Source organism: Ambystoma mexicanum, chromosome 12 (genome assembly GCF_040938575.1).
Source record: "Ambystoma mexicanum isolate Mex_15411 chromosome 12, UKY_AmexF1_1, whole genome shotgun sequence".
Classification (NCBI taxonomy): Eukaryota; Metazoa; Chordata; class Amphibia; order Caudata; family Ambystomatidae; genus Ambystoma; species Ambystoma mexicanum.
In genome coordinates this window covers 1,059,120,410-1,059,147,453 of record NC_090936.1, presented here as the reverse complement: position 1 = coordinate 1,059,147,453, position 27,044 = coordinate 1,059,120,410, and the positions used below count along the sequence as shown (strand labels likewise).

General features: G+C 45.9%; 1 protein-coding gene across 1 annotated transcript in view; it reads left to right on the top strand.

Moving 5' to 3' along the window:
• ZC3HC1 (zinc finger C3HC-type containing 1) overlaps positions 1 to 27,044 on the top strand; it is a 443,283-nt gene that overhangs the window by 142,102 nt on the left and 274,137 nt on the right. The window contains exon 5 of the mRNA XM_069629598.1: positions 9,861 to 9,988. Coding sequence (XP_069485699.1) covers positions 9,861 to 9,988 — 128 coding nt within the window. The remainder of the gene's footprint in view (positions 1 to 9,860; positions 9,989 to 27,044) is intronic.

Sequence of the window (27,044 nt, the reverse complement as noted above, 5' to 3'; positions counted from 1 at the left end):
GCTTTGCTATTGCTCCGCTTCTGCATTTTTCTTCCTTTACGAAATCTTGCTACTGATTTCTAGTCCCTAATCACTCGCTGCTTGCTTTGTTGCCTTCTGCTGTTCGCTTACCTGGATGCTGCAGTACTGGGGCTCCTGGCACCAACCTTCTTTCGTTTCCTGTCATATTCAGGGCGGCAGATGTTCATTGGGGCTTTGTGTCCTTCTCAACATAACTATGATAATCTGAGACCTACTGAACTGACACGTGCTACAATACACAGGTCAGTCTTTGCTATTCATTACACCCTCGCTTCCTGCCTTCAGACACTGGAGCATCGGCTGGGAATACAAAGGATACCCACCAAAGACAAAACTTCAACCAGGATCTTTCCCTCCTAGGACGGCAGAAGAAGAATCAAGAAACAATAAGCAAACGAGAAATGGCGAAAAAAGAAGCCCGCCTTTCTAGCAGAATTGTGACAGTCCTATGCACTACTGCGGCTGATTTGACAAAATCACTTCTACCAGGCATTCAAGTTAACTTGCAATTGTAATAAAAATGTTACCAGGTAAGTGAGAAAGAGGACAGTGTATCTCCACAGCACTCCACATAAGGTGGGGTGTGCTGGCTCACTATATAAAATGTAAAGGGGAAGAGAATCCCATTTTACTTCTTGGGAACACTAGTTCATCCAAGATATGTAAAGAGAAATTACAAAGGGAAGCCCAAAGGGGCAACCCAGCCTAAGCCCAAAAGTTAAATAAATCCATACACACACGATGGAGAGACCTAAAATGATCACCCATTAAAAGAGTAAAAGACTAGGTAAGAGGGGGAAAAAGTTTCCCACTCACCTAGGGATAAGGGAAAATAATCGCCCAGTTCAAGCAAAAGATTCTGGGGTTGAATCGGGTCAAGAAGATTTATCATGAATCTGAAAATCTTAACTATTGAGCACACATCCACATGAGTGCATAATTAAGTGTGCAACTATCCAGGAATATTGCTTCGAAATGTACATATCCAATAGAAATCGTGCTATCCTTCACAAGTACAAGCTCCCATTCAATGCCATTAAAAGGAAACATTTTGTTCTGTACCAAGCATTAACCAGAAATAAAAGTGAAGTCATCTTTTTGTTCCCTCCTATCCATAAGATGTGTTTGCTTAATTGCTTGGTGGAAAGAGAAATTACTGCAGCCGATGGAAACCTGAAAGCCCAAAATTGCGAGAAATACTATTGAGATTAGAACAGCCACAATACATACAGCCTGCATTCCGCTTCAGAAAAAGGGGGCAGTCGAACCAGTGGAAGCCCCGAGCAGCACGAGTGGAAGCAAAGCATCTTCAGCAAAGGACAGGATAGTCCTAGAAAATTGGCCCTGTGCAGTAGCATCTGGAGCATTCCAAGTGCCAGATGGGAATACCAATAAATGATCTTAGACCCAAATAACCAGACAGACTCGAAGAATAGCGCAAAATACGACTTTATTATCAGCCCAATAAAGTTAGGAAATCTGGTGAACAAACAGATTGCAGCTCATACACTCTCAAATAAATTTTGGTTACACTAACGCTTTATACCTCGATGTACGTCAGCTATGACATCCTACTTGGCAAACAGTAAAACCTATGGGATGGAGGGATTGGTTAGGGGAACATGTATACCCATAGCTTATTTAGATGTTAGTAATATTATTGGCGGCCCCTTATCTGGTAGGCATGCCTTGAACTACCTCTAACTGCGTATAATACAGATAACAGCAGAATAATCGCTGCGGATTGGCTTTTGCGACAATGTGTTGTCCATCATTGCATATGGCCTTATGATTGGTTGGCATTCTCTCCCAACCTTGGACATTCGGCTTATTCACAGCAGGTAAGCAAAACAAAACCCAGGTGCGTGGAACAATGTCACAACTGCTCACTTGCCAAGTTAGCCTACCATCTCTCATCAGTTAGGCCCTAAGTCAGGACCTTGCTGACTGTTTTCTTCCTCAGAACTTTAAGGGGACGAGAAGGTACATTGCTATCTTCGTCTGGGGCTTAATGAATAGGCCTTGTTTTCTGGTCTTGCACCACGTGTGAGGAGACCATGATTGTGTCCATCCTGTCCTTCCATTTAGTGCTATTTGATTCAATTATACTGGGTGCTATCTTGGCTTCTGGAAACTTGGTTGCTCCTTCTTGCATATGCTTTCTGCATCTTCGATTGTGCAACACTTGGCACTTGCAAATGTTCACTCCTTTGCTTAATCTAAGAGAAATATGTTGTGCGTATGTGGCTTAACCTCTTTGACTCCTTTTGTGCCTTGCAATTGCTTCTAACTGCAGCATCCATGATCCTGAGCCAAACAAATACCCTTTATTCCTTGCGCAAAGCTGTTTTCCTACGCCTGTTAGCTATGAAGCCTTGGTCTCTCTCCTTCAGGCTTCTGACTTACTATTTATACAGAGTCGATGTCCATTTTCTCAACATGGCTGCTTTACCCGCGTTATATTGTCTACTGTAGCAAGCTTCTTTATATCTAAATCTACCTATGCGTTTCTGCGTATGTACATCTACTGCATCTCTTCTCACTTATCTTCCTCGTATATATGATTTCTTCATATTTGCATGTTCAGTTACTTTGTTACTTCAATCACATCTTCATTCTTTGAATATTCTTATATCGTTTCAGTGCGTCCTTGTCTCTTTTCTTCATGACATCACTTTACACCTGTCAGACTTTACTTATAGCTCTTCTATGTCCAGTGGTGTCTGCAGACTTCCTTCTTCCACATCAGTTTGAGGGTACATTCGGTACAGTTGTCTGAGCTAATAACGTTTTTCATATCTTTGATTCTGTATTGGGATGATACCAGGTGTCATACACAGTGCTTTCTTGCTGCTGTTCCAACATGACGGAGGTGAGTGATTGGGCTCCATGAGTGACGTGTGAATCTACTTCTATGCAGCCCTCACACACAAAGCTGAGAAACTAGGATGTAAAGAGATGTGTTATGGCACAGCAGCAAAAGAGGCTGCTGCCTTGCTCCACAAACAATGATATGGTTGCGCCTCAGTGCCGCACTCCTACTGCCTGTGATGCCTATTCCTGAGCTATGAACAGCAGTCCAATAGCCCAAAATGTCTGCCAAAAAGCTAACTCCATGGACAAGCGTGATGTCCCCTAATGGCTGCCACCCTTTAGCCCGCATTGTCATATCTATTATGTTAGTCAATTGCCTTTCAGATCTCTAAATACTTTTGAAATGTAGAACCCCCCCATTCTTCCTGTATGCCTAAGAACCCCCCCACAAATATGTCACTGAAGCGGTTCATATTTGTTACATTCATCCAGCTCCTTATCTGACTGTTTTCAAGACACTAACCCCACATTCTAAATGTTTCCAAGTATCTTCGCTCACTGGAGAGAGTGTGCCCCGGCTTAAGACATCATGGTGCAACAGGTCATATGCAATGCAACCCATGTATTAATATAAACTGATTTCAGTTCAGCCACTGAAAAGGATGAGGAAAAGGAGCTGGGCTACATCTACAAAGTCGGTTGTGGATAAGAGGACAAAAGCAGGAATAATGTTGCCTGAAAAACTGTGGGTAATACATATCTCTTTTCGGAATTGACTACTGAGCTGGTGTTGCGAATGGAAGAAGAAGAAGAAGAAGAACTCTGCATCAACATCCCACTCACCACACAAACTCCCTACTATTAAGGTAAAAGTTGGCATGGGTCACTAAAGGGAGGAAACCTGGAGCTGCTTTGTGGCGTGAGAAACCTGAAGGTGTCTCACTTATTAGTCCCTGGGGATATGTCATCCAGATGGCCAGGACACGTCCATCACTATTGGATTCAGTTCCTGGGGGTGGACCAGTGGGGGAGTATCACCTGGATCGGGGGGGAGTCCTTGAGGAGTAGAAGTGGGACACTGACGTGTGAGACGCGGTATAGCCCTTCTTATAACATATTTTCCCCATCCTACCCTCGTAGGATACTCAAACAATCCACACCCGACCCCCTTTTCCAACATTAACACTTTCGCACATCACGAAAGACGATGGACTAGAGCCGTTTACCTGACATGTCCCACCACAAGGGTCAGGCAAGTCAGGCAATTGACAAGAATCACACAAACCTGACAGCCCTTTCCCTTCCCCACAGGGATAAAAGGTGGAGCACGAGAGCACAATATCAGCAAGGCAGACCGCACAAGGAGAGAGCTAACTCAGCACGGCAGTTCAAGAGGAGGAGAAAGTTAGCGCAAACCAAGAGGGTGACAAGGAGAGAAGCAACCTTGCCCTTTCCGAGCCATGCCCGTGAAACCTCCACGGAAGGAATCGTAAGACTGGGTGTGTTGCAGCAGATGTCAATGGTACACAGGGCCCTCCTCTGCTGATAACCAAGCCAGGGAGAGACGCTTGCCACCTTGGTACCGGCCTTGACTCCACAGACAAGAAAAGCCAAGTGGTTCATCACAGCCGGTGAGTCGAGGGGAGAGCTGATAAGAAACCAAACTGTGTTGAATAAAAGTAGCAAATGGCTAATTGAAGAAATACAAAGAACTATTAATGTGAGAGGGGAAAACCAGCTATTGAGGATTCAGGCACCACGTGGGTGCTCACTCTGGGCGATTGCCCTAATGTTGAAACTACCGTAACCAGAAGGCCTTGGTAAAGGCGAGAAAGGGGTCAAAGTGGTCATACAGGGGTCTGGTAAAATCCTCTGTACAGTCGAAAGCCTTTACCCGACAGATGATTATGAAGCTAAGGGAAGTGAATCCTGCATTGTAAGAACTGTTCAAGCAATTGTGTGATTGACAAAGGTGGCAAGAGGGAACCTGACGGTGGGATGCCGATAAAGAAGGGGCGGAGACAAAAGTCAAGATAAAAAGTGTGTTGACAAGAGTGAACCCAGCAGAGGGATGTCCACAGTGAACTGTTTAAGAAGACATCAAGATTTGTGAATATCACAGATGAGGTTGTGTTAAAAAAAGGCCGTAGTGAACCAGACTGAGGGAAGGCAAGCATTAGAGAAGGGTCTGAACCCGGATGAAGGGTATCCAGGGGTGAGAATCAATCACCCTAACGACACGTGAATGTCACGGATAAAACTGTGTGAATACAAGCCATAGTGAACCCGACGGAGGGGCGCTGATATTCAAGAGGGGTCTGAGCACGGAAGAGGGGGACCCAGGGTGAAGAATCATCACCCCAAATGCAATCCGAATTGAACTTTTGTTTGTTAGTTTGAACATATCAGGCCCTCAGAAGCAAGAAATGTACTCACCAAAGGCCCTGATATCACTGAAAACTTTTTGTGGATCTGAGCCTGGAAGAGGGGGATCCAAGGGTGAAAGGTCATCGCCCAACGTACCTAAGCAAAGGAACTTTTGTTTATTATTTTTGAAGACATCAGGTCCTCGGAGGCAAGAGACTTTTTGTTGAAAAGCGACTTGACCACCGAAGGTCCTGGTAGCTGAGAGCAGAACTGTTAGCTCGTGCTGGGAAAACTCAAGCGTGCGCTATGCTCCGGAATCCCACCTTGTCCCGTGCTCAAAACATGGGGAAGGGGGGGGACCCCTGGCTAACACATCCTGACTTATCATTTGTGAACACTTCTTTCTTTCTTGTGAACTTTATCCTACACTTGTTTGTATTTAGCTTAAGGATTGGCTATAGGTTTTTCTTAGTATTTGACTGCCACTAGGCCTGCCTTTTTATTATTTGATGGCTGTAGCTTGCTCCCATCATAGATTTATGTTTAGATTAGGCGTTTTTCTAACCTTCCTATACAGTTTAATAAACACCCTTGAACTGTGATCACTTGTGTCCGTCTTTACTGCTGCCACCATGAGTTCCTTACAGTGGTTAGAGTTTTTGTGACTTGGTAAGAGGTGGGCGAACCACCCCACCCCCTCTAGAGAGACATACAAAAGGAGAGCAGCGTAGAGAAAGAAAGACTGAGTGAGTGAGAGTCACAGACTGGGAGAGATCGAGAGAGAGAGATCGCTTAGTTGGTGTGTCCCCCATGTCTGCCGGGTGTAAGGTAGGGATTCCTCACACCGCAGGAGGATCCTTGGGAAATGGATCATCTAGCCTAAGACAAACTGGGCAGTATGTTATCGGAACGGGATCCCTGCTTTACAGAAAGGGGTCCAATGCTCTTCCTGAGCTTCAAAGAGGCACGAGACAAAGAGGTTCCATGCCCTATACATTGTTGAGTGTGACTGTCCTTCATCGTAGAGTTTGCAAAGTTATTGAAAGTACAGTGTCTCCTGATAGCCTATGACACAGACTCTCAGCCTTGAATCTGCAAACCTTAAACCTTACACATTTGGTTATGTTGCACAAAATCACTTCTAAAATATAGAAATTATGCATATGGTATTATACAGCTGTGACAAATAACAGGTATTCGCCCCTTCTCCCCAAATGGGAGACTCTCCCTGTGAGGATTGGGAGGTGAGCCCACTCCACAAGACCTTCCCTTGGGGTTGAAGCAAGTGGGACCTCACCTAGAGAGACTCCCCCTTTGGGGACGAGGACTCCTGTTCTTGTGAGGAACTCTCCATGTCAAATAACGTAGCTGCATATATGAGACTGTCTTCAATGAAGAATGGTGTGGCAACTTTGTTTGTCTGAAGGCAATGTAAAAATAAACGCATGTGGAGAAAGATAGGAAAAGGTCTCTTTAACCAGAGACCTGTATTTAACTGCGACAAGTCAGAGCAGAAGGAGGTCAGGAGAGTCCTATGCACAGGGAAACCCCCTGACCTCATCATGCCTTGTGGAGGTGGAGTCAAGTTGGATATTTTGAAGTCATAGAAACCCAGTGTGAGACGCCGGAGGTCTGGCATGTACAACCACAAGGAAAGCGGTACAAGCAGGAAGAAAAGAAAGCTGGTTGTTGTGTGAGCATGCATACATAGTGGTGGGGAGGAGGCCTCAAGAACAGTGCTGAGACTTTAGTGACGGAAGTGTGAGAAACCAAACAGTGTCTCGCCTGCTAGTCCTCAGGGACTTATCATCCAGGTGGCCAGGACACTGCCATCACTTTTGGATCCAGTTCCTGGGGGTGGGCCAGTGCGGGAGGATCACCTGGGTGACGGGTCTTTGGGGACTAGGGGTAAGGCAGCCAGTGGTGAGATGCAGTATTTCCCCCCTCCTTTTTGTGTACATCCAACCCCTCCTGTTTTGTTGGATCTGATGTCCCAACTCCCCCCACCCCTCTTCTGCACAAGCACTAATCCGAGGAAGAGGGTGGCTGAGACGAACTCTTGACTTCAAGTGCATACACCGGATTCCAATTGACTCTCACACGGATAAAGGCGGAACCTAGAGACACACTCTGAGAAAGGTGGAACAAGAGTACGAGCAGAACTTCTGGGGCGAAGGTGAACCTACTGTAGCAGAGCAACGGACCAAGGGACGAGAGCAGCAGGCCTAAAACACCAAGAGCTCCCTACAGGTGGTTGTTGCCTCCACAAGGCCCCGAAAGACACATGGCGAAGACCAGATCCAAATATCGAAGACTGCAGAGTTGGGCGGCGTGGCCAAGCCTGTGGTACTAACCTTGACTCGCGAATTGGAAATCGAAAAAGCAAGAGAGAATCGTGCACAGCCGGGGAGTTGGCAAGCGACCCGAGACCGGTGTGTGCTAAGAAATATTGAAGCTTGCAACAAAATATCGCAAATGAAGGCTGCACGCATGTGGATGAGACGCGAGGAAAGGCAGACCTGCAAATGAACTTTAAAGCAAGAACAGCTGTGGTATCAGCAATACTGAGAAACGGAGTGGTCAGGCGAAAAGGAGTAGCCCAGTCGAAAGTCGCAGTGAAAGGTACATTGTTTGAGACGATAAAAGTAAATGAACTACACAAACGAAAATGAACAAAGTTAAACCAGAGAGAAGAGGAGAAGAAAAGCTAAGCATTGAATACTGAGTCGAAGTGGTCCTGCGGTGGTCTGTCAAAGAAGCCCCGCACATTTTAAGTTTTTAAAATCCGAAAAGCAGTCTTATCCCGGTAGAGGGAGAGCCGAAGTGTAAAAGGCTTGAGGAAGGGAGCCCCAGCAAGTGTTGTTGAACTGTGAAAGGTCTGAGCCTGGCAGAGGGGGACCAGTGTGAACTTTTTGTTTCGTCTTTTGGGGAAGAATGGAACAGGAGCCTTTAACGTGGAAGGACAGGCAGGCATTGGCCCACGTTCTGAACTGTTTCAGTGAAAAAGCCCGAGCCAGAGTGTGTCATCCTGCCTACAGAGATTACCTTATTCCGTGATGTCTAAATGTGGGGAGGAGGGCGGATTCAGCCACATTTATTCTTTGTTGAACACTGACTTTCCTTTTATATACATACTTCCTTTACACACTTTTTTGTGCAAGAGATAGGGCAGGCATTAGGTTTTGTTAGCATAGGCCATTTTGATTTGACAGACACGACGAAGACTGTTTTCTCTATTATTTGATGGTCAAGACGGCTCCCATTTTAATTATCAGGCAAAGTAGGAGTTTTTGCAAGCCCCACAAAGTTAATATAAAGGTTTTACAAATTGTATCTTTTGTGTCAGTGTCATACTTGCGAAACCCTGCCTTCCCTACAGGAGCCAGAACAACTCCCTATTGCAACTTGTTCCAGTACTATGGGCGAAAATGTTAGTATAAAGCTGAATGATTGGATCTATGAAGAGCCAAGAAAGCAAATAACAAACAGCCCAGTAGGTGAAGACTGGAGTCACTTGAAGAGAGAAACTCATCCCAGTCTTGAGGACGAAAAAGCATTGACAAAACGATTTAACAAGGGATATGAGCAAGAATAAAAGAGTATTGAACAGCCTTTGTGGGGTGCCAACAGAGACTGGAAACTAAAACCCTGGGAGGAAGGGCAATCACTGTATGTCTTCAAAGTTGAAGCCTGGAGAAAATACAAACCTGAAACTTATAATGAGAAAAACAAGATAAAACTCACAAGTGAACAAGATAAAAGGGCAGACACCCTCAGAGAGAGAATCCTTGGCAAGAGAAGCCAGAAAGGGAATCAAGGCAACAATAATATAGGAAAAGCTGAGCTAATAGATTGTGAAGAACATATTTGTGACAAAAGTGTGAGGAACTATTGGAAGGAAAAGTATTCACAAAAATGGGACCACAGAAGCGCAAAACCCAAGAATTGTTTGGAAGAACTACAAGAGTTGATAAGAGAGACTATCACAGGAGATTACGCTACAAACTGTATGTGCCAAGAAGGAACCTGTATATAAAAAGACTATCCAAAGAGAAGAGAAGACCAGGAGAAGAAGAAACATTCTCTTGACCTATTTACTTTAGTTATATTTAGTGGTAGGGTCCGGTAGAGTTAGTTTGGATGGAGGACATATTTATTTTGTATTTCCTGAAACCTGACAAGCACCTTTGGGTTCTTTAGATAGGTAGGGTATTCCTTCTAGCAATAGGAAGAGTTGGGCGTTATTCTCAAGATTTCTATTGAAAGAGAACAGAATGTCCTCAACGTGTCGGACTCCTTTCAACCCACCACACAACACTCAGTCAGGCAAGGAAAGATGTAAAATTAAGAAGTCAGAAAATACCTGTACCCATTCCTCACACATAACAATGGATCCCAGTAGAATGTATGACTCCATAAAAGGCTGTTACCACCTTATTTTAAGTACTCACTGGCCACGTCCAAGACCAGCTCTGTGCATGAACCACCCAAAATGTGTGCCTTTGAGTTGAGTAATTTTTTTGCATCATATTATTTAATCTGCTTATTTTGTTTGTCTGGAGTCAGCAAATCGGATTGCATATCAGGCTGACTGCTTCATTGGTTTATTTTTCACACCTTGTTGTTCAATTCTTGACATAATTGTGTTTACCTTTTAGAACGCTTTTGGATCCTCCTTGTGAAGGAGCCCCCCATCATTCTCACCAATTTCCTAGAACGCTTTGAGAGCTTGTGCCAGTTAGAGATGCAGCTGCCGTTCCTGAAGCCTGAGGATCTGAAAAACATGGTAAGCTCTTACAACCTGCTTTTTTTGTTTTGTAGTTTTTCAATATTAAATGTGTGTTCATGTATTTTATTAACCTTGATATGTCTCGCCCTCGAGACACTTTATGGAATTTGGGATGCACCGACAGCTAAGCTAAGCACCCTCTTTAACTCGCACAGTTTGGGGGATGTGCGGAGATGCTGAAAAATTACTTGATGCAGAAGGAAGCGCTTTTGAAGAGGTTTATAAATGTTGTTTCTCCAAGGTTTAAATTCTGTGTGGGGGTTTGCAGATCTTAGAAGGTAACATGCATGAGATCGTGGCCTGATTGAAGCAGAGTTCTTTTGTAAGAAGGTAATGGAGTGTGAGTAGAGAACAGGCGTCTGCGGTGGGGCAAAAAGGAAGATGTATAGGGCTCAGAGATTCATTGGTAGACGGTAAATAAAACAAATAATTCCTAGACACATATTAACATGTTACAAGAGTGGGCTACTGTTCAGAGGCTTTTCAAGCACTGTGTCTAACATATATCCTTAGGGTTTACCTGCCATTAGTAGCTATGGTCAACCAGTCAAGTGAGGTGGACCCCAATATGGAGTATCACAGTATTACTTTAAATAAAGGAATGCTAGTGGTCTTATGAGAGTAGAATGTATACCTTGTAAAATGTTTATTTGGAAAACTCACACTGCATAACTGAATTGCTTCTTGGCAATGATAAAGGTGTTGTGCATGTTTCAGGAAATTGAAGCTGTTTCAGAACATTTCTTGGAGTTCTTTGGTGATGACCCTATTTTTTAGGGTTACTCGCTTGGTCAACGGTCAACTGGGACCTTTACGTTTAATGCCTCTGGGAATAATGTAGGGCACTTCTAGACCCCACTGAGAGTTAATCTCTAATTGAATAAACCGGGCGAGACTGGGCGGCTTTGAGGTGGCAGAGAGGGATGCTGCTCCTGGTGAATGCTCTCCCAATGTTAAAGGAAGTATGTTGCTTTGGAAAGACTTGGTTGCCTTTCTGAAGGCAGTCAACGTGCTGGTCACTGTGACGGATCAGAAAAAGTATACAGACACTTTAAGGACATTTTAGGAAAGTTTTATTAAATAATAGTCAAAGTCCTAGCTATATCTATGGCTATGGGGTGTACCTTACCTAAAGAATAGCTAAGGTGCTTGTCAGTCGTGTGTTTCTCGATGTCCAAAAAGAATCCGCCTACCGTCCAAAACTATTACTATCTGACCCCATCACTTATCTTAACAAAATAAAGACAAGAGAATGACTCCCTTCTCCTGCTTTGTGCTTCCAGCTCTGGATCTCTTGATATATGGTCTTTTTTTTTGGAAGTTCTTTGTCATCAGTTCTAACAGTTCTTTTCTCACTGTACAAAGTTTATATCCAGGCAAATCTTTACTTTGTTCAACTTGTTTGGTTGTATAGACTATGCGTAGGCCTTTAACTTTCGATATTGTCTTTCCTTTATTTGACACCATTTTTGCTTTGGGTATCTGACAGGCTTTCCGTTCTTCCCAGATACAAATATATTCCATGGGCTTTCCCCTTTTGGGGGATCTTTGTCTCTCTCTCTTGTATTCACATTTATAAGGTTTCTCTCTTTCATGCAAGTCCCTCTCTGTGAACGTTCTTCATTCCTTATTTATTTTATCAAAGATCACATGCAATAAACTTACTGTATTTCTACTTGCCTCCTCTCCAGGGTATACTCTTGTTCCTTTCCATAAACTATCACTCTTCACCTTTGAAAATGGTAATTCTTTTTTATCCAATTCTCCTTCACTGAGTGTTAGGGATATCACACTTATTTCATCACAGTTCACATATAGTAACTTCTTTTGTACTGGGGTGAGTTCTTTGTTCAGTGTTACTTTCCTCATTATTCTTCCTGTGCCTCTGTTACCTTATCTCTTCTTCGGAATTGGTCCTGGGGCTCTTACGGGTGTGGCAGCAGTTCCTGTTCTTCGTTGAACTTGCGAGCCGCCTTTCTCCATGCCCCCCACCTGCTGTCGATGCTCTTCATCTATTCTCTTCTCCTTGGTATCTCAGCAGGGAGCCACGTCAACTTCAGCAGCGTCCCTCCCATGGTATCTGCGCTGTTGCACGGGTCGGCGGCGCACCCTGACTCTTCCAGGGTCATGGTACCACCAATTCTTCTTCTCTACAGCTTTTCAGTACGCTGACAGTTCAGCGTTCGTTCACTTGCCCGATAGCAAGTTTGGATTTTCACGGGTTTGCGTCCTACAATGATTCCACCTCTTCCCAGGCTTACATCAGCAGGGTACTTCCCTTGCGTGGAGACGTGATGCTCTATCGACTGCTTGTCGCACACAGAGAAAGTGCTCACCTGCTAACTTTATATTATGCTGCTTCTCATTGGTCCGGAAACATTGTACTACAACCATTGCATTTGCTATTGTCTGCTTACTAGTCACGCCTTTGCCACCCGCTGTTTTAGCAGCACGTCCTTTCTACCAAATATTGTATTGCGTCTCGTTTGACTGTTACACAAAAATGCTGCCCTGTGTTCTTGTGAATATAGATTGCTGACTGCTTGTTACCGAAATAGTATTTATGCATATATGCTAAGCTCTATCCACATCAGTCACTTCACGTATGGCATTGCTGCCCATCCTATTGCACCTTGACTAGCACGAGCCACGCACGCCCTTCTTCTTGGTATTATATTGTATGTCATCACTGCTTTGCCTAACTGCACGTTGCATATTACAAAGCTATGGGACCGTCCATTTGACTTCGCTTTTAGCACGATTGTGCTCTATCCACTTACTTTGTTGCATATCCCCTTGGTCCCCCCAGAAGCTCACTGTCTCTAGAGCCCTGGTTCTCTCTAAGCTGGACTACTGTAACAGCCTCTATCTTAATCTGCCCGCCTCTACTCTCCGCCCTTTGCAACTCATCCAGAACAGGACTGCAAGACTTGTCCTTGGCCTCAAGCCCAGGGACCGTATCTCTCCAGGACTGAAATCACTACACTGGCTCCAAGTGACTGCGAGGATCAAGTTCAAAACCCTCTGCATTGTCCACAAGGCCGTCTGGGGCCTTGGGCCAAAATACCTTCAACTCTCTCTTCCTAAATATCTTCCTTCTCGAGCTCTTCGCTCATCCGCCTCCAACTCCCTCAGGGTCAGCCGCTTCTCGAATCAACGACTTGGCGGCAGATCTCTTTCCACTGCAGGGGCCTCCCTCTGGAACAGCCTTCCTACCTCCCTGAAACTTGAGGCGAACCACCTCCGGTTCCGGAAGCACCTCAAAACCTTCCTCTTTGCCTCCGCTTTCTCTCCCCCTCTCCCCTGCTAATACTACTGAAACTGCACTGAATCTGCAACTGGGCCATTCACCGTTCTCGGCCCAGCCACTCTCCCCTGCACTGCCTCCACGGCAACCCCTGCACTACGGGACTGTGTCTGTATCCATACAGCCCCCCTTCCCAGCACTTATCTGCACTTACCTCGCACTTGCCACCAGGCCCTTGTTATTTATCCTGTATGCTGTATGCTAATAACCCTGTACTGCACTTTCCCCTCTCCCTTTCCCCCATGCACTTTTCCCTTCCCCTCTACCCTTGCACTTGCGCGATCAGAATGACACCTGGCCTAGTAAGATCGTTGTCTGTCTCCCCTTGTCCCCCCCCCCCTGCCTCGTCGCGCCTTGAAACACTTGTGTATAGGCGCGTTACAAATGCCTTATCATATCATATCATATATCCTATCATATCCATCAAACCGCCCTGGCAACTATAACCTAGACATGTACCAACCCTGGTTAACCACTACTCACGCACTAATTAACTTGGCAGTGTGTATCCTTCACATCATGGCAGACCCTGCCCACGGCATTATTGTGCCTGAACTCGCCAAATACTCACTCACAATGGAATACCAAAATTGCACCAAAAAGACCTAGCCTTGCCCTGTCCATGAACACAAAACTGCCCTGTTTGGACAGCATCAAGCCCACGACCTTCATACCCCATTTTGACCAAAATATTACCAAATCTAAGAGCCTGACTGCACATATGCCGATTAACTCCCAACCACTAACGCCTGACCAATGGGTAAAACTATATGCCTCTAAACCCACACCTAACCAACCTTGCCCAACCACAACTAGAAATCTTAGGCTAGGCTATAGATTCGCCAAAGGATGTCACTCATTAACTACTAGTCCTCATCAAACCATCACTAAACCCATGCCAATAGGACAGAAACCGGCCTCCACTACTATCAAGATACCTAGTAAAATGACCAATTTAGGTAAAAATCCCAAAGTAACCAAAGTGAATACTGAGGGCAATACCCCTACCATCAAAGGGGGTCTCATTAATGCCAGATCATTAACAGCCCATGTTCTAGACATTAACGACTTCATAACTACTAATTACCTTGACTTCTTAGCCATTACGGAGACTTGGCTCCAGGCTACACCTGGACCTCTGCTCTCACTAGCTATCCCAGACAGGTACACCATTATTAGGCAAGATAGAACTTCAGCCAAAGGTGGTGGCGTTGCCTTCATCGCAAAAACCTCCTTAGGCCTCAGACTCGCCCCCACTCAAACCTTCCCTTCTGGAGAGCTCCTCTGAATCAAAATACCCTTGTCGCCTACGCAAACCATATCTGCACGCCTTATGTACAGACCACCTGGCCCTTTATCCTTCCTTCGAGGAAGACATAACTCTACTCCTCACAGCCAACTCTAAGCCAGGTTCACAAGTCATGCTCCTAGGAGACTTTAACCTAGGACTTCACGACACTAAAGATGCCAATGCATTAGCCATCAGCAACAGTATCTTTGAATTAGGCTTCATACAACGGGTCTCCCAACCCACCCACAATAAAGACAGACTGTTAGACTGGATCACAGATACCAAATGCGACATTAACATCTTATCCAACCAGCCTTGCTCCTGGACAGACCATCATGCTATTCTCTTCACCATACAAAATGGCACTCAATCTAACTCTGACAAACCACTGGCACCTCCCAGATTAGCCAGACATATGCGGAATATAACCGCTCATAAGCTACTCCCACTTCTTCAACCCCTCACCAACTCTTCTACCCTTAATGATCCCAACGATGACCCTATGTATCTTGTGGATCTGTATAATGCCACAATACTCAATGCTATCAACAAGATTGCACCACAAAAAATGCAAAAAGCCAAACCTTGTTCGCACCTGAACACATGGTTCACCCCTCACCTAAGAATCCTGCGCAAAAACAAAAGAGCCCCTGAAACCATTTGGAAAAACCACCCCTCGATTTCCAATAAAGAGAACTTCTCAATAGTCTCTTCCACCTATAAAACAGCAGTCTTCCTAGCAAAATGTGATTCTTTCAATGACCGGATCTATAAAGCTAAATCCAATACAAAATAACTATTTAGCATACTCAGAGTTGGAATCCCCCACTGCACCACCTGTCTCATTTACTAAGGGTTTCACATGGTGCAGTAACATTCAAAAAGCTCTTTCTGACAAGATTGAGCTTCTCCAAACTAAAATGGAGACTAGAAATACTAGCTGTTAGGGAGAATTCTCTCTTTAGGCTGAATTTCCTAACCTAGTGAGTCCCCCAGCAGCTTTGCTGGATTTCTGGAGTTTGTTTCTTTTCCTCCTGCCAAGAGTGAGACTCTTTTTTTCCCCCCACTCTTGGACATGATTTATGGTATTCCTTTGACTGGTAATGTGTTTTAATGGCTATGGGGTCCTTTACTCCATAAGGTCTCAGGTGTTTTTCCTATGTGTGTTACACAGCACCCTCCGTGCAGTAACACAGGGGTGTCATAGTGACACCCCACCATAGACTCCATAGCCTGGGACTGACTACTGTCTCCCAGGGCATGTAAAGTCATCATTGGCTTTACTAGTCCCAAATTATTAACAGAAACCAGTAGAAACCATCATATTGTGGACATACTGGTCGGGGCAATTTGATTGCCCCGCGGTCTGTTAGATGAGGGGGCACGTCTCCGTCCCCCTGATCGAGTTTTGGCTGGTGGCAGTGGAAACTACTTTTTATATTCAACCGCAAATATTTTCCTGTGGGATTTTCCCATTGTTCGAGGCTACCAACTTTAATTATTTAATTCTCATAGCCTCGAACATACCACTGGTTTATTTAATTAATAGTAATTCTCCGGTTGGTATTTTTTGCCAAGACTCGATTCTAAAATGGCGTTTGTGTTCTCTTCTGTGACTCCAACCCAAGTTGAGCCCTTTGTTCCACTTTTTGGCGGGCTTCTCCACAGAAGCCTCCAAAAGTGGTGCCACTCTGTCTGGGTACCACAGGGGGTGTGGGAGGGGGTTTAGGCACCCTGGACTGAGTTACCTTGGTAACTCAAGTCGCACTCTTGTGTGATTGGCCCAAGTGGTGAGCCGGCCGGCTCACCACTTAGCATGTTTGATTGACAGCTAGGCTGAGTGAATGGGGAGTTTTCTGCATAAAAGCAGGGCTTTGGGGACTGGAACTTCAGAAGTCGCCACAGGACCTGAGAATCCGACGAGGGAGAAGCTGAGCCGACCTACCACGACGACACCACCGGTGGAGCCCTGCAGAACCGACTCACCACTTCTCGACGACAAAGAAGATCTCCCGGCTGGAGAGGCTTCTTCCCCTGACTGGTGGGCACAACCAGTTTACCTTTCTTTCTTCGCACCCCAGCTCGGTTTGTGGTCGAACTGCCCATGCCAAGCACCCCGGCAGCCGGATAGCCACTCACCACTGAACCGCGAATCACCGGACCGCTCCTTGTACCTGAGAAACTCTGCGGCTGGTTTCTTCCCTGGCAGTGCAACGGACTCCTATCTTCCTCCACGACGAGATCCTCTCTTCCCCCGGACGAAGCACCGACTTGCATCGGCTGCCAGGAACAACTGCCCCCGCTGGAGCGTTCTCACCACTTTAAGGTACCGTGTCCGCCAGGCCTCCCTTTCTAAAGATTGCTACAAGGTAATAATAACCCCTTAACCTTCTGGACTGGGCTGGCCGCCTTGACCCTCTAACTGGTCCCTTTCTTTGGTCCAACTCCTTTTTGAACCTTTACAAGACTTTCGTGCACTGCAACCGTGTGACCTTGGACACATTTTGTTTGGATCCTCTGAAAGTGGGTCTGGCCTCTTGAACTCTAACTTCACGGTTTTACTTTGCCTTCCTCGCTTGTTATGTTCTGGTAAAAGTGTTGGTATCTGTTTCAACTTGTTCTCTGCTCTTCTCTCCCTTTTTAAAGCGAACTATTAGAGTGCCATCTACGTTAAGCGCTCACCGCTGTCTGAAAATAAGTGGAGCTTTACTTAAAACTTGTCTAATATTCTTTTAAGGGAGTGTATATCTTTTAGTGACCGTGTTTTTGAATTGCTTACTATTAGTGCCTGTGTGTTTTTCTAGATGTGGTTTTAAATAAATAATTATATCTCTTTTACACCAAGCCCTGGTCAGTGTTTACTTGTTCTACTGTGTTCTCTTGACCTATTGTGAATACTCTGTATACTGCCTAACTCTTCTTGAGGGAAGTCTGACTGCTCAGCCACAGCTACCAAGTGAATCTGTGTGGTACAGACTGCTACCAAGTGGGTTTACTGCCAAACACCTGTAGTCCTAAATCTTTTGCAGTGGTCCCAGAGGGAACTGCACAGGTTTCTGCCTAACACTGGTGTACAGCGGTGGGATTTGTATTGAGTATACAATTTAGAGTGCTTGTTGAACACTTTAGGACAACTAACCACAGAGTTTAGCACTAAAATGCTGATTTTCTAACTAAGCACTTGGCTGATTCAAAGGAATTAGATTCCAGGAAGTTAGCTAAGGCTGCTGACTTGTGGGTTGCCAACAGGGCCACTCACAAGGATTCTGGGGCTATTCAAAAAAAGGATGAGGGAAAACAGCCAAAAAAGGACTCCAAAGAGAATTCTAATAATTCCAATTCCAAAGAGGGCCCCAGACAGGACCAAAAGGGTAAGCCACCAGGGAAACCATATCAGGCTAGTGTACCTCCTGGTGCCAAACCAGAAGGAGGTCAGAACAAGCCACCATTCCAGAAAGCATTTGGTAAATGCTTTGTTTGTGGCTCTACTGACCATGTGAAAGGAGATCCCAGATGCAAGGGTAAACCTTCAGGGGTCCAGCTTGTCTCCTTAGCCTTCGCTCCAGAGGAAGAAGTAAAAATGACAATTGGAAACTTTCTATTACTGGCTGATGAACCCATTGGAGTCTCAGCTAGTGTTTCTTTAGTGTCTCTGGGTCTGTGGGAACAACAGAACTTACATGTCTATAATTCTATCCCAGATAATACTAAAGAGTATTATAAGGACAGTGTCCAGGTGAATGGTCAGGAGACTCCTGCCATTAGGGACACTGGGGCCAGCTTAACTGTGGTGGACAAATCGTTTTTTCAGGCTGAGGATGTTGCTAAGGCACCCAAACGCCTCACCAAGTTAGCTGGAGGGCCTGTGCAGATGCTTCCCCAGTTACCAATTCTCATCCAGTGTAATGACATGACTGTGAAGATACCTGCCAGCATACAAAGTGAGGTGCCAGGAAGGGTTCTGCTGGGTAATGACTTGAAAACTCTTGGAGTAGTGTCACATACCCCCAGACCTCCTAGTAAAAGGTTACAGGAGCTCACCAGACCTGCAAGGGAGAGAACCATGAGAGGACTCCCAAGGAGATGATGAAGAATGAGATCACTCCTGCTCCACTGGAGATGTCAGCCGCTGTCTCTAAGAAAATAGAAGAAAAAGGGAAACCTAAAACTTCTAAACAGAACCTCACAGCCAGCACTCCAGTGCAGCCAACAAGGACTTCCCATAGGTTGTCCAAAGTTACACCAGTAACTCCCCCTCCATCTGAGGCTGAGAGGGAGGTACAACCCTGTGTGGTTGAACTAGACTCTGAAGAAGAGCTAGTAGAAGGCCAGGAACTCATTGGAGATCTGGATCCTGTTGACCATCCTGAGCTGCAGTCTTTACTGGCAGAAGGTGGACCCAACAGGGTAGACTTCAGTAAGGGACAGAGAGAATGTCCAACTCTGGAAGGTCTTCGCCACAAGGCAGATGCTCAGGCTGAAGGGCAAGAGCCTGGGAAATATAGGTTACACTGGGAAGATGGCCTCTTCTACAGTGAACCAACCGAGTCTGCACCTGGGGACAACAAACGACTTGTAGTACCCCAAGAGAACAGACCACAGTTCTTGCAGTTGGCCCATGAGATTCCTTTGGCTGGTCAAGAAGACTAAGGAAAGGCTCTCACTCTACTTCTATTGGCCAAAGATGGGGGCCGAAGTAGATAAATACTGCAGGAACTGCCACACCTGCCAGACTTCTGGTAAGGTTGGCTCCAAGAATGTGGCACCTTTAGTGCCTCTCCCAGTTGTGGGAGTCCCATTTGAGAGAGTAGGGATCGACATTGTTGGTCCCCTTGATCCTCCAACTTCCTCAGGCAACAGGTTTATACTTGTTGTAGTAGACCATGCTACTAGGTACCCTGAGGCAATTCCTATGAGGACTGTTACAGCTCCGGCTGTGGCTAAGGCCCTCCTTGGTATTTTTACCAGGGTTGGGTTTCCTAAGGAAGTAATCTCTGACAGGGGGTCAAATTTTATGTCCCACTACATGAAAGCCATGTGGAAAACCTGCAGAGTTACTTACAAGTTCTCAACCGCATACCACCCTCAGACAAATGGACTGGTTGAAAGGTTCAACAGAACCATTAAGAGCATGATAGGGGCTTTAGAGGACCCCCTAAATGAAAGTGGGACCTTCTACTGCCATGCCTTCTCTTTGCTTATAGAGAAGTCCCTCAGGAGGGAGTAGGTTATTCTCCCTTTGAACTTCTCTATGGTCATCCGGTCAGAGGTCCATTGGCCCTGATCAAGGAGGGGTTGGAGAGTGCTCCTTCCCCCAAGCCAGTCAGAGTGACTGACTATGTGATAGGTCTCTGAAGGAGAATGTCACAAATGATGGCAGAAGCAAGTGATAACTTGAAAGCTGGACAGGCATTGGTCAAGCACTGGCATGACCAAAAGGCTAACATGGTTGAGTTTACTCAGGACCAGCTAGTTCTCGTTATGATTCCAACAAGGCAGAGGGCCTTGCAAGACAAATCGATGGGACCCTTCAAAGTTGTGGGTAAACTTGGAGAGGTTAACTATCTGGTGGACTTGGGCAACCCCAAGGAGGCTCCGACAGTCTTCCACACCAACAGACTAAAAGCGTATGTCTCCAGACCTGATGTAGGAGCTTTGCTTCTAGCATCATCAGAGGAAGAAGAAGAGAGTGAAGCTCTTCCTGATCTCCTCGGAGGCTTACCTTTAGACAAAAAGATTGAAGGAGTAAATCTCTCTTCAAATCTGACACCTGAGCAACAGGAAGAGTGCAAATCTATGTTGAATCAGTTTGCCTCCCTGTTCTCACTTTCACCAGGCTTGACCCCTTGGGACAGCATGACATACTCACTGGTGACTGTCTGCCAGTCAAAAGCAGAGGATATCGAATGTCAGAAAATGTAAGAACCCACATCAAAGGTGAGGTCAACAAGATGCTTGATCTCGGGGTAATAGAGCCCTCTACTAGTCCATGGTCTAGCCCAGTTGTGTTAGTACCAAAGGCAGGATCTAAAGAACTTAGATTCTGTGTGGATTATAGAGCTCTTAATGCTGTCACTAAGACTGATGCCCACCCTTTGCCAAGGACAGATGAGTTGGTGGATAGACTTGGTGCAGCCAAGTTCCTCGGCACATTTGACTTGACGTCAGGCTATTGGCAAATAGCCCTGACAGACCATGCCAAGGAGAAAACTGCGTTTTCTACCCCAGTTGGCTTATACCAGTTTAAGGTTATGCCTTTTGGATTGAAAAATGCACCTGCTACGTTTCAAAGGATGGTAAACCAGGTTCTGAATGGGATGGATGACTTCTGCATGGCATACTTAGATGACATAGCAGTGTTCAGCAATTCCTGGGAGGAACATGTGGACCACCTGAGATATGTTGTGCGGGCTCTTGGAAAGGCCAATCTGACCATAAAGGCAAGTAAATGCCAGATTGGACAGAGTAAAGTGGTCTACCTTGGACATGAGGTAGGAGGTGGAGAAATAAGGCCTTTGCCCAGTAAGATTGAAGCTGTGCAAAATTGGACAACACCTACTACTCAGGCCTAGGTGAGAGCCTTCTTAGGTCTCACTGGGTATTACAGGAATTACAAGAATTTCATTGAGAACTATGGGTCCATAGCTTCTCCACTGAATGTCATCTCCTCTCCTAAATTCCCTAAAAAGGTTAGATGGAATGAGGAATGCAATCAGGCCTTTGAAACCCTGAAAAAGGCTCTTTGCCAAGCCCCCCAGTACTCAGAGCTCCTGACTATCACCAAACTTTCAATGTGCAAACAGATGCTTCAAATGTAGGAATAGGTGCAGTCCTCAGTCAACTGGATGGCAAAGGTAGGGAGCACCCCATTTGCTCCATCAGCCGAAAGCTGAAGGATCCTGAGACAAGGTGGGCAACAATCGAACGAGAATGCTTTGCACCACAAAAAATGCAAAATGCCAAACCTTGTTCGCACCTGAACACATGGTTCACCCCTCACCTAAGAATCCTGCGCAAAAACAAAAGAGCCCCTGAAACCATTTGGAAAAACCTCCCCTCGATTTCCAATAAAGAGAACTTCACCATAGTCTCTTCCACCTATAAAACAGCAGTCTTCCTAGCAAAATGTGATTCTTTCAATGACCGGATCTATAAAGCTAAATCCAATACAAAAGAACTATTTAGCATACTCAGAGTTGGAATCCCCCACTGCACCACCTGTCTCATTTACTAAGGATTTCACATGGTGCAGTAACATTCAAAAAGCTCTTTCTGGCAAGATTGAGCTCCTCCAAACTAAAATGGAGACTAGAAATACTAGCTGTTAGGGAGAATTCTCTCTTTAGGCTGAATTTCCTAACCTAGTGAGTCCCCCAGCAGCTTTGCTGGATTTCTGGAGTTTGTTTCTTTTCCTCCTGCCAAGAGTGAGACTCTTTTTTTCCCCCCACTCTTGGACATGATTTATGGTATTCCTTTGACTGGTAATGTGTTTTAGGGGCTATGGGGTCCTTTACTCCATAGGGTCTCATGTGTTTTTCCTATGTGTGTTACACAGCACCCTCCGTGCAGTAACACAGGGGTGTCATAGTGACACCCCACCATAGACTCCATACCCTGGGACTGACTACTGTCTCCCAGGCATGTAAAGTCACCATTGGCTTTACTAGTCCCAAATTATTAACAGAAACCAGTACAAACCATCATATTGTGGACATACTGGTCGGGGCAATTCGATTGCCCCGGGGTCTGTTAGTCGAGGGGGCACGTCTCCGTCCCCCCTGATCGAGTTTTGGCTGGTGGCAGTGGAAACTACATTTTATATTCGACTGCGAATATTTTCCTATGGGATTTTCCCAATGTTCGAGGCTACCAACTTTAATTATTTAATTCTCATAGCCTCGAGCATACCGCCGGTTTATTTAATTAATATTAATTCTCCGGTTGGTATTTTTTTGCCAAGACTCGATTCTAAAATGCCGTTTGTGTTCTCTTCTGTGACTCCAACCCAAGTTGAGCCCTTTGTTCCACTTTTTGGCGGGCTTCTCCACAGAAGCCTCCAAAAGTGGTGCCACTCTGTCTGGGTACCACAGGGGGTGTGGGAGGGGGTTTAGGCACCCTGGACTGAGTTACCTTGGTAACTCAAGTCGCACTCTTGTGTGATTGGCCCAAGTGGTGAGCCGGCCGGCTCACCACTTAGCATGTTTGAGTGACAGCTAGGCTGAGTGAATGGGGGTTTTCTGCATAAAAGCAGGGCTTTGGGGACTGGAACTTCAGAAGTTGCCACAGGACCTGAGAATCCGACGAGGGAGAAGCTGAGCTGACCTACCACGACGACACCACCGGTGGAGCACTGCAGAACCGACTCACCACTTCCCGACGACAGAGAAGATCTCCCGGCTGGAGAGGCTTCTTCCCCTGACTGGTGGGCACAACCAGTTTACCTTTCTTTCTTCGCACCCCAGCCCGGTTTGTGGTCGAACTGCCCGTGCCAAGCACCCCGGCAGCCGGATAGCCACTCACCACTGAACCGCGAATCACCAGACCGCACCTTGTACCTGAGAAACTCCGCGGCTGGTTTCTTCCCTGGGAGTGCAATGGACTCCTGTCTTCCTCCACGACGAGATCCTCTCTTCCCCCGGACGAAGCACTGACTTGCATCCGCTGCCAGGAAACACTGCCCCCGCTGGAGTGTTTTCACCACTTTAAGGTACCGTGTCTGTCAGGCCTCCCTTTCTAAAGATTGCTGCAAGGTAATAATAACCCCTTAACCTTCTGGACTGGGCTGGCCGCCTTGACCCTCTAACTGGTCCCTTTCTTTGGTCCAACTCCTTTTTGAACCTTTACAAGACTTTCGTGCACTGCAACCGTGTGACCTTGGACACATTTCGTTTGGATCCTCTGAAAGTGGGTCCGGCCTCTTGAACTCTAATTTCACGGTTTTACTTTGCCTTCCTCTAATAATTATAATCTCTTTTACACCAAGCCCTGGTCAGTGTTTACTTGTCTACTGTGTTCTCTTGACCTATTGTGAATACTCTGTATACTGCCTAACTCTTCTTGAGGGAAGTCTGACTGCTCAGCCACAGCTACCAAGTGAATCTGTGTGGTACAGACTGCTACCAAGTGGGTTTACTGCCAAACACCTGTAGTACTAAATCTTTTTCAGTGGTACCAGAGGGAACTGCACAGGTTTCTACCTAACACTAGCCTAGCCAGTAACTTACCCCAACCTACAACCCAAGCACCACTACCTGAGCAATAAGACTCGTTCCAATTCTCCACCCTTGGTATCAAGGCTGCTGAGGATATAATCTTAAGCTTAAAACCATCCAGATGTCTGGGTGATGTCTGCCCACCAACAATTATTAAAGAGACAGCGAAGGAACTTGCACCCTTCATCACCACGCTAATAAATGCATCGTTTACAACCAATACAGTGCCTACAAATCTGAAGGACGCCTGGGTCTTGCCACTTCTAAAGAAACCTTCCCTAGACCCAAATACCCCGACCAACTACAGACCTATCGCCACAGTGCCCTTCCTCTTAAACATGTTTGACAGAGCGGCATACCTACAGATTCAGCACCACTTGGAAAGCAAAAACCTATTAAGGGTGCGTCAATTTGGCTTCAGACCTAGGTATTGCATGGAAACAGCTCTGGTAGATCTAGTAACACAAATGGAAACTATAAAAGACAAAGGCAATCTTGCCCTCCTTCTATTACTAGACCTATCAGCTGCCTTTGACTTGGTGGACCACAAACTCTCTGTAACCATCTCTCACCTGCGGCCTACTTTTCCAACGATGCCACCACCTGGATCCAGTTCTTCCTCAGCAACAGAACCACAAGAGTGTTTCTTCCCAAGGCATCTGCCCCTGTCACATGTTGAGTCCTCCAGGGATCCCTGGGGGTCTTGTGTCTCCCCTACGCTTTATGATATATTTACAAAGCCTCCATTTGACGACTTAGAACATTTGGGTGTCTTCTACACTAACTACGCTGATGACGCCCAAATTCTGATCCCCATCACAGGTGACTACTTTACAGACTCCAAACTCCTAAATGACATCTACTTAATCATCCAAGCATGGATGGCTAAACATGGACTCTGTCGTAATGACGACAAGACAGAATTACTCCTTGTAGGAACCCAAGCTAGACTCAACAGACTGGACAAACAGTTTAACTCATTCAACATTGATGGCAATAACATCAAGGTTTGGAAGGATGTTAAAACCCTAGGCATCTTCATTGGCTCTTCTCTCTCTTTATCAAGACAAATTTATGCTACTGCCTCCACTACAGCCTACACATGCAAGCTCATCAACGCTTGTAGGCCATTTCTGACCACAGACAACTGCATTACCCTAGCCAGGGCACTAGTCTTAACGAAACTGGACTATTGCAATGCCTTATGCTTGGGCACCAACCAACACAACTTAAAATAATTACAAATGTATCAAAACGATGCGCTTAGAGCAGCAACTAACTTCCCTATGTCACTCCACATCTCAGAGCTGAGGTGTAGTGTTTGCTGGCTCTCAATCAACCAAAGAATCAAACTTAAAACCCAATCACTTACCTTCAAATGCCTAAATAACCGAGTGCCTAGGTACCTCAGTGACAAATTCAAACATCATGCCTCAGATCGACTATCCAGATCGCTACAGGCTAACTGCCTTATCATCCCCATGTTTAAGCTCCAAAAGGCAGGTGGCAGAAGCTTCCCGGTCCTAGCAGCTAAAACCTGGAAGCCTTACCCCACAGCCTTAGAACTGAACCGTCCTTCCACAAATTCAGAAATGCTGTCAAAACATGGCTCATTATGAATGAAGACTAACCAATTAGCACACAGTTTCAGCATCCTCTCTTCAAGCAGCCTCCACCACTTGTACATAATCTCTTACCTGATCCCACTCTACCTCACCTTTCACAAACTTAAGCCTTAAGCTTTGTAAAGCCTGCCGCATATCTGCTGTAATGCTGCAACTGTAAACTACATTCTGCACAAATGTCTTATTTTGTAAATACTGGCACATGTAATTGTAAATATATATGATGTAATTGTAAATACCTATTCTATGTAACTGCAAGAAACGTGCCCAGATGCCGAACGGCTTGGTGCGCTATATAAATAAAAACAATACAATACAATCTATACTCAATTCCCCTTCCTTATACGACAAGAGTTTTCTTCTCAGTCCGCTCGTCTCAGTGGATTGATCAGTTTCCACCAAAGAGATATTTTCTTTTTCTTGTGAAGAATAATATCCTTTAGCATCTTCTTCGGGGCAGACTCTCTTGGTGAGGTCTCACTTACCTCAACTCCTAGGGAGGGTGTTGCGGAGTGTGCTCACCTCCCTAGCGTCACAGGGGGGGAGGGGCTCCCCTTTGCGGAGAAGGAGCCAATTACCTCGATTCGTCACAGCACTCTGAGGTTTGAGTATGGATTAGAGGACAACAGTGACTCCAGAGGTGGCAAAGACTCTTTAATCAAGGGCCACTGTTTTTTTTTTGTCACTGATCCGAAGAGAACTGATGCTGGAATTGGGTATGGTGCAACTGTCGGGTTTGCAAAAGGCGCACTACGAACAACCGCCGTTCCAAGAGGCCAGTGGCGTCCGGAGGAGGCAATTGAAGCGGGAGATTCATTCCTCTGATTACCAATTCTTCTTTGAGGTTAACTCTTTATTTTTGTAGGTTTTTTGTATCGGGTACCAACCACAGGCCTCTGGCTCAGTTGTTGCCAGTGATGTGCGACAAATCCAAGGAATTTGTCGACTCTTACCAAGGTGCCTAGAAAACAGATATGCAGTTGCTTCTGGGAACCGAGAGAGAGGAGGTGACCAGACCGAAGGCAGAGTGAAAGAGTCCAGAACCGAGGGTGCGGTGAGAAAAAAACCCAAAGACTTGGTGAAAGAGATGAGACACCAAGGCAGGGTGAGCGAAAAACCTCAAGGCGGGCAGAGATGAGAACAACGCCAAGGCGGGTGGTGGGTTGAGAGGAGAATAGGAGAACAACCCCAAGGCAGACAGAGAGAATTCAGACCCCTCAGGGAGCAAGAGGGACAACCACAAGCTGGCGTGAGCTTGAAAACCCTACGTGGGGTGTGGGGTGAAGACCCCAGCTGGAGTGAGATCAACATACTCTGAAGAGAGGGGACCCCAGACCCCAAGCCGGGGTGCGAGAAACCCGATACCAGTCAAGAACAGCCTCGAGGGCGAAAACGCCCAGCACCTTCCTGGTAGATGATATCTGGAACACTCTCCCAGAAAAGGAGGGGAGACACTCTGAGCTGTGTTGGAGCGAGAGCACTTGAAAAGGCATTCAGAACACTGTATTAACTGTGTGTCAAGGGAAGGGAGCCCTCAGAAGGAATACATACCTGAGTGAGGGTCAGAAATCAGTCACCATTCACGTAAAAGGGCAGAGGGCCGCAGTGTATCTTTGAT